The sequence below is a fragment of the Cydia amplana genome, chromosome 1 (assembly GCF_948474715.1).
Source record: "Cydia amplana chromosome 1, ilCydAmpl1.1, whole genome shotgun sequence".
NCBI lineage: Eukaryota > Metazoa > Arthropoda > Insecta > Lepidoptera > Tortricidae > Cydia > Cydia amplana.
In genome coordinates, this window is record NC_086069.1 from 7,190,506 (window position 1) to 7,203,194 (window position 12,689).

The window sequence follows — 12,689 nt, forward strand, 5'->3', positions numbered from 1 at the left end:
TATTTGAATTTCGCGCCTTTTTTTACTGACAAGATTTGGTTGACCAGCTATACATATAAAACGTTCACGCCCGCTCACGCGCTGCCCGGAAAACGCGCCTGTGTGACAAAGCCTTAATGCATAGCCCCCTCCACACTCCTGCGCGAATCGCGGCGCGAAGCCGCGAACGCGAGTGTGAAGCCGCGAACGCGAGTGTGGAGGGCCTTTGGTCCAGATGAACGAATAAAAAAAGCACAATTTGACACTGTCAGTGTCAAAACCAAAACTTCATATTTTATTCGTCGTCGTAGTCTCAGGGGAACTCATCTATTTCTGATACATTTACTGCCTAATTATTACAATAGATAGTATTATTATTCGAGAAGTCGTGCCATTGTGGCTTAATTATGGCGTTCAAGAAAGTATCGCATGTGTTGTTTGATTTAGATGGACTGCTAATAGGTAAGAGGTTAATGACATCCTAAATATTTAAATGATCAATAATCTTCTCTTAAAGTTTCTTTAAAATGTTAAAATATTGCACTTTTCTGCTTTAGATTCTGAAATTTTGTACACGCAAGCATTTACCACTATTTGCGCTAAATTTGGCAAAGAATTCACGTGGGAACTGAAGTCGAGCCTGCTGGGCTTCCAAGGCCACGAATGTGCGGAGAAAATAATTACAAATCTTGAGCTACCACTTACTGTACAAGAGTTCATGAAATTATGTCAAAAGGAATATGAGGTACTGTTCCCCAAAGTCCAACTCATGCCAGGTAAAATTTAATAGAAAATCAAATATCTTTTAGCATGCATTATTGTACATGCACTTTTAATTGTGAAGTATGCAAGTATTATTTAAGATTTATAAGTTTCATAACATATTTATTTGTTCATTTTGTAGTTTGTGATAGCTTTAACCCATTAGCACTGTATACTGTACCTGCTTGGGTAAAGCCAAGTCTTTCCTATAAGAAAAAAAAAGCGGCCAAGTGCGAGTCGGACTCGCCCATGAAGGGTTCCGTATTTAGGGGATTTATGACGTATTCAAAAAAAAACTACTTACTAGATCTCGTTCAAACCAATTTTTGGTGGAAGTTTGCATGGTAATGTACATCATATATTTTTTTTAGTTTTATCATTCTCTTATTTTAGAAGTTACAGGGGGGGGGACACATTTTACCACTTTGGAAGTGTCTCTCGCGCAAACTATTCAGTTTAGAAAAAAAATTATATTAGAAACCTCAATATCATTTTTGAAGACCTATCCATAGATACCCCACACGTATGGGTTTATTGAAAAAAAATTTTTTGAGTTTTAGTTCTAAGTATGGGGAACCCCAAAAATTTATTGTTTTTTTTTCTATTTTTGTGTACAAATCTTAATGCGGTTCACAGAATACATCTACCTACCAAGTTTCAACAGTATAGTTCTTATAGTTTCGGAATAAAGTGGCTGTGACATACGGACGGACAGACAGACGGACAGACAGACAGACAGACATGACGAATCCATAAGCGTTCCGTTTTTTTCCATTTGGCTACGGAACCCTAAAAAGCTGTTGTACAAGTATCTTTTGCACTTAAATTATAACAAGTTAATATGCTTAGTACAGCCAAGTGCAGAAGTTGCTAAGCGGGCGAGTTGTTAAAAATTACCTTGACACACTCTCGATTTAAACAGCACAGAGTATTATGTATCAATTTTTAAATACCTATAAGTTAATCACTCTGTTCTACATTCTAAAAATAGATTCCCATTTATTACAATAAGACTTCTAATTTTACCTTTAAATGATTTTAGGTGCACAGAGACTAGTAGAGCACTTACACTCCAAGGGTATTCCTATAGCACTAGCTACTAGCTCTGCTCAAGACAGTGTGGACATGAAAATGAGGAACTTCCAGGAGTTTGTAGGTCTGTTTCACCACCTCACCATGGGCTCAACGGACCCTGAAGTTACCAAGGGCAAGCCGGACCCAGCCATTTTCTTAGTGTGTGCCTCCAGGTTTCCTGATAAACCTAAACCTGAAGATGTAGGTTAATTAATTTAATTTATTTTCTAACCGCAGAATTGCTTAAAAAAGCCAAAGCTAATAAAGTAGGTATACTTATAAAGGTGATTGTTTCCAGTGTCTTGTATTTGAAGATGCAGTTAATGGAGTAAAGGCTGCAAATGCAGCAAATATGCAAGTGGTAGCAGTACCTGACCCTCGCATAGATCCCGCCTTACTAAATACTGCCACTTTAGTCTTGAATTCATTAGAAGAATTTAAGCCAGAGCTATTTGGTCTTCCAGCTTTTGATTAAGAGCTTTAAAAAGGTGAGATAGTTGAAATATTTTTGTTGCTTAAAATGTTCTGTTGTACTTGTTTTGATAGATGGTTGTTAAACTAATAGATTTTATTTATAAATGTGTAGCACAACATTAAGGTTGGCATCATTGTTACTGAACCAATTAATTCTACTACTGTAAGTGTCCAGAGTATTTATTAAGAAATCATGCTAACTCATCTAGTCAAACAATATTAGTATTACAAATACACAGTAAGTACTTGAATACTGTCATATCATAATATACAGGGTGCCATTTGAGTCGTGATCAGTAATATGTTTTTCTAACTCCATAAACAACAAGCAATTTATGCCCCTACTCTTACTAAAATCAGACAAGATTTTTTTTATTTTTTGTCATTTATTTTACTTTTATAAGTGGATTTAGGATATTACAACAGCTTATTAAGATATTTAAATTAGTAAATTGAATCGGAACTGTCATTGACATCAATTTTGTCATTTGTCCCAGTTAGAAATAAAATTTACTTAATTTTTCATTTGAAATATCTTACAAAGCTGTTTAAATACCACATTGCTACTTGTAAAAGTAAAATAAATGACAAAAAATTAACAACAAAATAAAATTAATCTTGTCTGATTTTAGTAAGGGTAGGGCATTAAATTGCTCGTTGTTTATGGAGTTAGAAATAGTACATTATTGCAGAGGCCGGGAAAGGGCAATTCGTGGATGAGTTTCGATGTGGATGAGCTACGCGTCGTCCGACAAAGAAGACGAATCCACGAATTGCTATTCCTGCCGAGGCATATATAGTGCTTTTCTCCAAATCATGCGAGGAAATAAAGTAAAATAATAACTATTTAAGCATCGAGCATCACTCAAATCGAAACTTCACATCAAAAACGTCAAAAACAATTTCCCTCTTTAATTTATTTTTAAAAGTTAAAGGCACATACTTATTCTGCCATTCAGTACCATTCAATATTCGTCCATTGAAAATATAGTTGGTCAAACCAAATTGTCAGTAAATAAGAACAAAAAAAACTATACTCATCCTTTTCTTTCGGGTTCTAGTACTGGTGTAAGACAAAGATAGAAACTATAATTGTGCAATATAAGCTTTATGAACACGGATGAGATCCTTAAAAAAAATATAAAAATAATCTTTGATTTTATTAAGCAGTATTCGCACGATCATACACGAGCACAATGGTCTTGTAAGAACGAGACATGTAAGGTCGTTTTTATTACTATCTCACTCTATCCTATAGCTTGAAATGATAGCTGATCGCGGGTCGTGTAGACGCGGCCCGCGGCTATAATAATTGGCTGTTTGCGTTTTTTATTTAAAAAAAGTAAAAAACACTACAGTAATAAGTTATTACTGTAGTGTTTTTTTACTTCCCGTCCGCTAGAACAGGACAGCGATAGTTTTATTTTTTTAAATTAGAGTTTGTCAATAAAGAAGTACTTCCGGTACTATTTTTGCTGCAATAAGGTGAACATTTCCGAGCATATTGGAGAAAAACATATTACTGATCACGACTCAAATGGCACCCTGTAGAACTAAAAGTGTGTTATGTTATTATATTAGTAATATTTTTTTTTTTTTACTTGAACAATGCTTTAAGAACTTCATATATTTTTTACATATTTTACATCCTTATCGTATTAGTAAACATGATTAGATGTACAAAAGTATACTTTATTGAAATAAACTGCAATTCAGTTTTTGTGAGCATGCCTAGTTTTATTTCAATCTAATTTCTCCTTTCATTGAAAACACCTGTTACCAACCAATAAACTGTTTTTTATAGTTAGTACTTGTAACAGATGGGATGTTTATTTTCAGCCTTTAACAGCCTTTTTTAGGGTTCCGTACCCAAGGAGTAAAAAACGGCACCCTATTACTAAGACTTCGCCGTCCGTCCGTCCGTCCGTTCGTTCGTCCGTCTGTCACCAGGCTGTATCTCATGAACCGCGTCAACAGTTGAAATTTTCACAAATGATGTATCTCTGTTGCCGTTATAACAACAAATACTAAAAATAAAATAAAATGAATATTTAAGGGGGGCTACCATACAACAAACACGATTTTTTTGCTCTATTTTTTGTTGATGGTGCGAAACCCTCCGTGCGCGAGTCCGACTCGCACTTGGCCGGTTTTTAATTTTCAATATTGCCAAAGAGATTGTAGTGGTAACTTATACAATATTTTTCTATATGTTACCATTGAGGTATACAAGAGACGACATCTCGAACAAATTTTTTCCGCACCTCAGAGAAGTGCATGCACTTCTTTGCTTTTAGTACGTCACCGACCATTGACGAGATGCCACACATGTACAGAAAATTAAAAAAAAATTTAAAATTGTAAATGCCTTCGTGCGTGTTAAAAAGTTGCAACAATAGCACAAGAAAATATAATAAAAGGGATGTAATAACATTTCACCGGTAAGCAATGGAATACTGTTGATTTACTATTATTTAGTTTTCAAAGTAAATGTTTGGTCGTAGAAAAAGTATTGTATGCAACGTTGTTTAACTGAGTCAAAAAATACTCGTGGCGTCATTATTAGGGATGTACCGAGAGTACCGACTAGTCGGGAAAGCCGACTATCCGGCCACATTTGTAGTCGGCGATTAGTCGGCAAAAAAGGGCGATTAGTCGGCAAAAAAGGCCGATTAGTCGGCGACTGGTCGGCAAAAAAGGCCGATTAGTCGGCGACTAGTCGGCAAAAAAGGCCGATTAGTCGGCCTATTATTAATTACAGAAAACAGGACATAAATAAAATAAAATAAAAAGCCAATATTAATCAAATGTATATGCCCATTTTACTCAAATAGGCATTTAGGGTAAAAAGTGAGCTTGTGTTCAAATTAAATTCATGTATAGGTAATTGTGTGGGTGTATCGTAGCAGTAGCACAGAACACCTTTCAGTTGATATTGAAAGCGGGACGACGCAAGGAGCAAAAAAGTGTTTTTCTAATGCATCCAAAGTTGAATAAAGCTACTACAGTTGCCATACGAATCTAATCTTTATCGGAAACTGACGATTATGAACTTGGCCAACTAGCCGACTAATCGGCCATCCGAGCGCCGATTAGTCGGCTAGTCGGCCAAAACCATAGTCATACATCACTAGTCTTTAGTAACAATTTTCGGCTTCGCGTGCATGCATGCACTTCTCTGAGGTGCGGAAACATTTTGTTCGAGATGTCGTCTCTTGTTATATACCTCAATGTCTGTTACTAGTGGTACCTAAAGTCTATTTTTTTATTCGGTAGACTAAAATGACATTTCATAGTATGAACATCATGTGTCATTTCATACTATGAAATGTCATTTTAGTCTACCGAATAAAAAAATAGACTTAAACTACTGGGAAGAAATATCAGCTATTACCAGTACAGTCAGCAGCAGAAGTTGCTAAGCGCGCGAGGTGTCAAAATTACTTGACACGCTCTTATTCTCGAAAAAATAGAGTCTCGTCAAGATCTTTTTGAAAACCTCGCCCGCTTAGCAACTTCTGCTGCTGACTGTACTAGCCCTGGTCTGTTTGTACAGGTGTAGGTAGGTGAAGGTACTAGCCATTGTATGGTGGCAAACTAAATAGTTCAGGTATGAAGTCCTCCACGGAGTCCAGCGTAAGGGTGGCGCCAGCCTCTCTGGCCAGCGCTCGATCTAACCGCGGGTCGGGCACCATCACCACCTGCATGCCGGCCGCGCGCGCTGCTCTCACGCCGTTGAGAGAGTCCTCAAACACTAGGCACTGAAAAAACGTTACACTGATATAGATATACAGAATGAGAACACTTCTTACACGAGCTAAAGTAATGTGAACCTTATGCCAGATGAGTAAGTAATAAAACTGATCTGATTTGTGTTTTTTAAGTACACACACAAGTCACACATAATTAGAAAAAGTGACAAAGCCCGGACGGTGGCGAAGACCGGACTCTAACCGGTATCGTCTTGGGTCGTCCCATTCGTTTTTCGTCAAGTTCTTAAATTAGTCCTATTCTGCTTTCGTCACGCATTCTACATTGAAAGCCACCGACGATTGTGACGAAAGCAGAATAGGACTAATTTAAGAACTTGACGAAAAACGAATGGGACGACCCAAGACGATACCCTCTAACCGGCTTCAGCTATCACGCCTAACGCCATGAAACTCTAGGCCACCTTCTCCCTCGCTATATCGTAATCCCGTAAGGAATACTTATAGGATGTGCAATGCTAATTTGTGATAAGTTGATAAAGTAGGTACATTAACAGAATTTTCTGTATTGTAAAACAAAGTGTGATGAAGATTTACCTTTTCTGGTTCAGGCTTATTAGGAAACCTATTTGCTGCCACTAAAAATATATCTGGATGTGGTTTGCCCAACTTGACTTGGGGATCGGACGAACCCCATGTTTTGTACGTCAGCAAATCAAAGAAAGCATGATGCTTTTGCGTTTTTAGATCGTATGTTTCTTTGCTACTGCTTGTAGCCAATCCAATGGGAATTTTATTTTTGTGTAAATGACGAATGAGTTTTTCGACTCCTGTAAGTAGATGAAAAGTTAATCCAACCAAAACATTACATGTAAAAAAACGGAAGTCTGGCAACGCTGTTCTTCTACTGAAAAAAGGTTTTGAGATGTAGGTACCTAATGTGAAACCAAGGCGGTTATTATAGTCTGGCCTATAACCGCCAAAATCGAAGTTCGCAAATTGCGGGCATCTTTCTCTGTTACTCTAATTACGCTTTCATTGGAGTAAAAGAGAAAGATCCCCGCAATTTGCGAATTTCGGCTTCGCGATAGGCCATCTGTGCCCGGGGGTGTTAAATATACTCGTAGTCTCGTACCTACTCATACCTAATTCCATGTTTATATCCGGTATGCTCATTTGTTATGCCAATGGTTATGGCGCCATCGCTCGGAAAGATTGCACCATACCTTTGACCTAAGGTCGCGTAGATGGCGTTAATTTCAAAGAATAAGGATCGAAGTCAAATAGCGTTTTAACAGTTTTAATCTTCTGTCGAAAGATAGCAGAAAATTTACTGTGGCTACATAATTTACCATGACAGTAACTCTCTATACACTCTATTCTCTTTGCCAGCATAAGTGAAGACCGTCTATTTGATATAGTGTTTATAGAGATAGTCGAAACTTTATGATAGTTGTAACGACCTAAGGACATAGTTTCTGTATGGCAATTGGCAAGGCATGCGGTTTTGTTTGGAGGTTGTCAGTCTTTTATTTCAATTTATATACTTACAAGCCTTTGTCAATTGCAAACGGTGGCAAAAAATATTCCTTACCACATCGGTGGCAAACAAGCATACGGCCCGCCTGATGGTAAGCAGTCACCGTAGCCTATGGACGCCTGCAACTCCAGAGGTCACATGCGCGTTGCCGACCTTTTAAAAACCTGTACACTCCTTTTTCTTATCACAACACTTTCAAATTTTTACTATTGCCGACAAAAATGTAGTGGTAAATTGTTAACTCATGGTTTCTTACCAGGCATTATCTTACAGACAGGGAACAGCTCACTAAAGATAGCCCGTGTCTCGTCCAAGAACTCTTCTACCGTTAGTGGTAAGTCAAGCCCCTGAATAATGGACGCTGCAAACTCCCTGCTCTGTTGGCCCATTATCTGGCACTTCAGCTCAAATGTGAACGTTTTTCCATACCGAGACGCAACTTTTTCAAACCCTATTGTGTATAATTCTTCTGTGTCTGTAAAAATAAAAATATTGCTTTAATTAAAAATTATTACAAAATGCGGTGGTGGCCGAGTGGATATGACGCCCGACTTTCAATCCGGAGGTCGCGGGTTCAAATCCTGGCTCGTACCAATGAGTTTTTCGGAACTTATGTACGAAATATCATTTGATATTTACCACTAGCTTTTCGGTGAAGGAAAACATCGTGAGGAAACCTGCATACATCTGCGAAGAAATTCAAAGGTGTATGTGAAGTCCCCAATCCGCATTGGGCTAGCGTGGGGACTATAGCCCAAGCCCTGTCGCGCATGAGAGGAGGCCTGTGCCCAGCAGTGGGACGTATAAAGGCTGAATTATTATTATATATTACAAATTTCAATACATTATGTCAAATATAAAAAGAACCATAATCGAATATTTTAAAGGTTTTGTACTGTAGTATATTATGTACTTTTTTCTACTCCAGCACTTAAATGTGTCAATTAAATGACTGACAGTGATATCTAAAGCAATGTCATTTGAATGATTTGTCTATAGGCTCATAAGATGACTGCTAGCAGTCATCTTATGAGTATAATACAACTGCTTTATTTTTTTTAAAGATACAAGTTCCGATCATCTTGATTGAAAGAGGTATGTTTTCATTTACAATAATAACTCTTTTTTTTAAATAATAACTCAATTTTTTTTAAATAATAACTCTTTTTTTTAATAATAACTCTTTTTTTTTTTTTCTTTTTTTTTTTTTTTTTTTGCTGCAGCTGTCATAGAAAAAGTAATGTATGCAACAGCTCATAATTGGTTCTTAAAATTCTCGGGTCTTTTTTTACAAAACTCGACTACGTCTCGTTTTGTAACTTCGACCCTTGAATTTTAAGAACCCTTATTATATCACTGTTGCATAAACTACTATATTGTAGGTATATTATGTTGATACTGCTCGTCTCTTCTCACGTTGTTCACTCTCGACACTGATACATTCTTGACTAAATCATCTAGATTCATTACAAATATAAAAATTGCTAGAGCTGATATATGTAGAAATCGCAATTGCCAACAAATGTATGTAATAAAAAGTAAAAGTAAAGCAAAACTGAGTATTTGTAAAATTAGTGATTTGAAATATGTAGGTGTACTAACAATCAACTTACTTAATATAAGTCCATCCATGTCAAATAAAACATGGCTCACAGGTTGACACATACTTTATTCAGAATATAAATATCTACATATACACTTTGGTAGTATGATCTTCGAGCAACACCAACTTCCAAAGTATGATAGTATCACAAGAACCTTTGTGCTAATTTAACTGATTGTATAATTATGTATCTTAAATTAATTTTAGATAAGTAGTGTTATAGTGTAAACATCCACTGAAGTAGATAAGCCTACCATGATAGATCACTTATATTACTGAATCATTATGTTGTAGCTATCTATAATTACATAACAGCCTAAGGCCTACAACACACTCTTGTATTACAAATATATATTTTTTTAATTTTCCTAAATTTAGATCTAAAACATTAATTGGTAAAAGGTGGTAAGCCAAAGAATTCAGGCTTGAATTCTTCCATGCTGTTTAATACAAGGGTGGCTTCTTTGGTATAACTTCTGTCAAGTTTGACATCTGGCACCATAACTACTTGCATCCCAGCTGCTCGGGCTGCCTTGACACCATTAATAGCATCCTCAAAGACTAAGCACTGAAAAGAAAAGACATGTTTTGAATTAACACATAAGGGTCCACTATCCAAAGCCTTACTGTAATTGTAAAAAAGGCAAATGAACAAGCTTATTTACTTGTAATATTTTCAGAAATACATGTTTTGCTTATATTTTACCATACCTGCTCTGGAGCCGGCTTATCAGGGAACCTTGATGCTGCTACAAGAAAGATGTCTGGAAATGGTTTGCCTTTCTTAACTTCTGGATCTGATGAGCCAAATGTTTTGTAGGGAAACAGTGAGAACAGTTGCTGGTGTCGCTTGTTGGTTTTCAGTTCATAGCTTTCTATACTCGAACTTGTTGCCAATCCAATTGGGATATTGTTGTTATGTAAATGCTCAATTAACCTTCTTACACCTAAAAATATTCTAATTAAGTTGAGATAATATAAGCTTCAAATTATTTTAGCATGTAGGTATTCAGACAAATATGAAATTAGTTTACCTGGTAAAACCTCAGTATCCGGAAACAAATCAGCAAATTCCTTTTTACTTGCTTCTATAAATTCATCCCGAGTCATTGGCAAATCTAATCCTTTAATTATCATATCAGCAGTTTCGTACATTTTTGAACCCATCAGGCTTATTTTCAATTCGTAGCTGTAATTTTTACCAAACTTTGACACAATATTCTGAAACGCGACTGTGTATAAATCCTCAGTATCTGAAAACAAGATATAGTGTAATTTACGCTGTAAAAGAAAAAAAAGAAATGGTGTAAGGGTAATCCACAGGGTAAAAACATCAGTTAGATAAAAGAAAAATATTCCAAACTTACTAAGTATAAGTCCATCCATGTCAAAAAGAACATGTGTTACCGGAGTATATTCACCCATATTAATTATCAAATAACAATCAAATCTTCGTCAAATAAATTGTTTTGTACCATACGAAAATAAATTTTCAAACTTGAAATATGTTTTGCGCTAATAAAAAAAAATAGACTAGGTTATTTATGCCGAGTACACACCGACGACACATACAATAGATTGATTCACAAACTACTATATCAAAGAGTATTAAATCACTACGTTTTAAGAGTCGGCACTCTCGAACAAGCCTTAAACCGAATTAAGAACGTACATTGTGCCAACACACCAAATACATGTCAATACTGCCATCACAAAAAAAACAACGCTAGGGCTCGACACTTCCGGTACCTACTGTTTATCGATATCGATAAATGTGCGATACGTGCTGTTGTATTGTACTACTGTAAAAGTAAATATTGAGAATCAGGTGGATCAATAAAATAAATGCAAAACATAAAAATAATTTTATTTTACATAATAAAGATAAGATACAGATAGTTTTATATTTACGAAGGCATATTACAATACGCTTATGAACGTAACTAAAGCTACAATCTACTTTTAGAGCACTCCTGCAAACACTGAGTCTTGCCTGTGAAGGCTGTGAACTCCAACTTCCCACAAAGGGAAAAGCTGTCAGGCTTATTTACATTCACTTGTAGATATTCAGAGGTTGGAGTTTCATTCAGCCTTTGTATAGGTAAATATTCCAAATCCTCATTACCTGTTACCTTTACCCATATTATAGTCGATATCTGAAATAAAGGGATTATCGATAAGTTGTTCGCACACTATTCGTGTCTTAGGTTACCTAGTTTTTTACAAGAAGAATCTATTCACAGACTACTCCAAACTAATTAAATTAGTATCTGGTAACGACTCAAAATGAAAATATCGCACAAAAACATCAGTTTACCGACCTGTTCGAATCAAGGGGAAATCTTGCCAAAAATATATCAGAAGTAAGTTTCCTTACACGCCTGACCCCACAAACTTCACATTTTCTTAAAGATTTGCCCCCCATTTAAATAAAAGCTAAAGTTATTTAGTCTAAACACAAAAATAAACACGTAACATAAACGCTTTCACGACAATTTAGAATGACGGTAGACGTTTTACCGATCATACCAACCTAAAGAAAAGTAGGTATAATACGTCTATGTTTTAAAGCAAGTATGGTATGTGCTACCAAAATGCAACAGCAGTCATTTTAATTCGATAAGATTATTTACTATGCCTCAACGTTGGTAACAAGTACGTTCCTAAGTTATCATAGTATGGGGTGTCGATGGGCTGTACTATATAAGACCAGCCCATCGACACCCCATACTATGATAACTTAGGAACGTACTTGTTACCAACGTTGAGGCATACGTCTATGTTTTAAAGCAAGTATGGTATGTGCTACCAAAATGCAACAGCAGTCATTTTAATTCGATAAGATTATTTACTATGCCTCAACGTTGGTAACAAGTACGTTCCTAAGTTATCATAGTATGGGGTGTCGATGGGCTGTACTATATAAGACCAGCCCATCGACACCCCATACTATGATAACTTAGGAACGTACTTGTTACCAACGTTGAGGCATAGTAAATAATCTTATCGAATTAAAATGACTGCTGTTGCATTTTGGTAACACATACCATACTTGCTTTCAAACATAGACGTATTATACCTACTTTTCTTTAGGTTGGTATGATCGGTAAAACGTCTACCGTCATTCTAAATTGTCGTGAAAGCGGTTATGTTACGTGTTTATTTTTGTGTTTAGACCAAATAACTTTAGCTTTTAGTTAAATGGGGGGCAAATCTTTAAGAAAATGTGAAGTTTGTGGGGTCAGGCGTGTAAGGAAACTTACTTCTGATATATTTTTAGCAAGATTTCCCCTTGATTCAAACAGGTCGGTAAACTGATGTTTTTGTGCGATATTTTCATTTTGAGTCGTTACCAGATACTAGTTTAATTAGTTTGGAGTAGTTTTTATCGTTTACAATCCTTGATTAAAACGAAAACATTCTGTGAATAGATTCTTCTTGTAAAAAACTAGGCAACCTAAGACACGAATAGTGTGCGAACAACTTATCGATAATCCCTTTATTTCAGATATCGACTATGGGTAAAGGTAACAGGTAATGAGGATTT

At 36.1% G+C, this 12,689-nt stretch overlaps 3 protein-coding genes across 3 annotated transcripts; 1 reads left to right on the forward strand and 2 right to left on the reverse strand.

The window, feature by feature from the left end:
• The first annotated feature begins 291 nt into the window (after positions 1-291).
• Positions 292-2,503, forward strand: LOC134647399 (pseudouridine-5'-phosphatase-like). Its single transcript, XM_063501751.1, has 4 exons — positions 292-441; positions 537-755; positions 1,784-2,016; positions 2,114-2,503. Exons 1-4 carry the CDS (start codon positions 387-389, stop codon positions 2,288-2,290), a joined length of 684 nt encoding a protein of 227 aa, XP_063357821.1. The 5' UTR covers positions 292-386; the 3' UTR covers positions 2,291-2,503.
• A 3,355-nt stretch (positions 2,504-5,858) lies between these two features.
• LOC134652824 (pseudouridine-5'-phosphatase-like) lies at positions 5,859-9,238 on the reverse strand. Its single transcript, XM_063508007.1, has 4 exons — positions 9,153-9,238; positions 7,796-8,014; positions 6,597-6,829; positions 5,859-6,050 (listed from the first exon to the last, which is right to left on the reverse strand). The coding sequence occupies exons 1-4, from the start codon at positions 9,202-9,204 to the stop codon at positions 5,865-5,867; spliced, it is 690 nt and encodes a 229-aa protein (XP_063364077.1). The 5' UTR covers positions 9,205-9,238; the 3' UTR covers positions 5,859-5,864.
• Positions 9,239-9,387: 149 nt separating this feature from the next.
• LOC134652833 (pseudouridine-5'-phosphatase-like) lies at positions 9,388-10,657 on the reverse strand. The gene is made up of 4 exons (XM_063508021.1): positions 10,510-10,657; positions 10,177-10,395; positions 9,854-10,089; positions 9,388-9,710 (listed from the first exon to the last, which is right to left on the reverse strand). The coding sequence occupies exons 1-4, from the start codon at positions 10,565-10,567 to the stop codon at positions 9,531-9,533; spliced, it is 693 nt and encodes a 230-aa protein (XP_063364091.1). The 5' UTR covers positions 10,568-10,657; the 3' UTR covers positions 9,388-9,530.
• Positions 10,658-12,689: the final 2,032 nt, after the last annotated feature.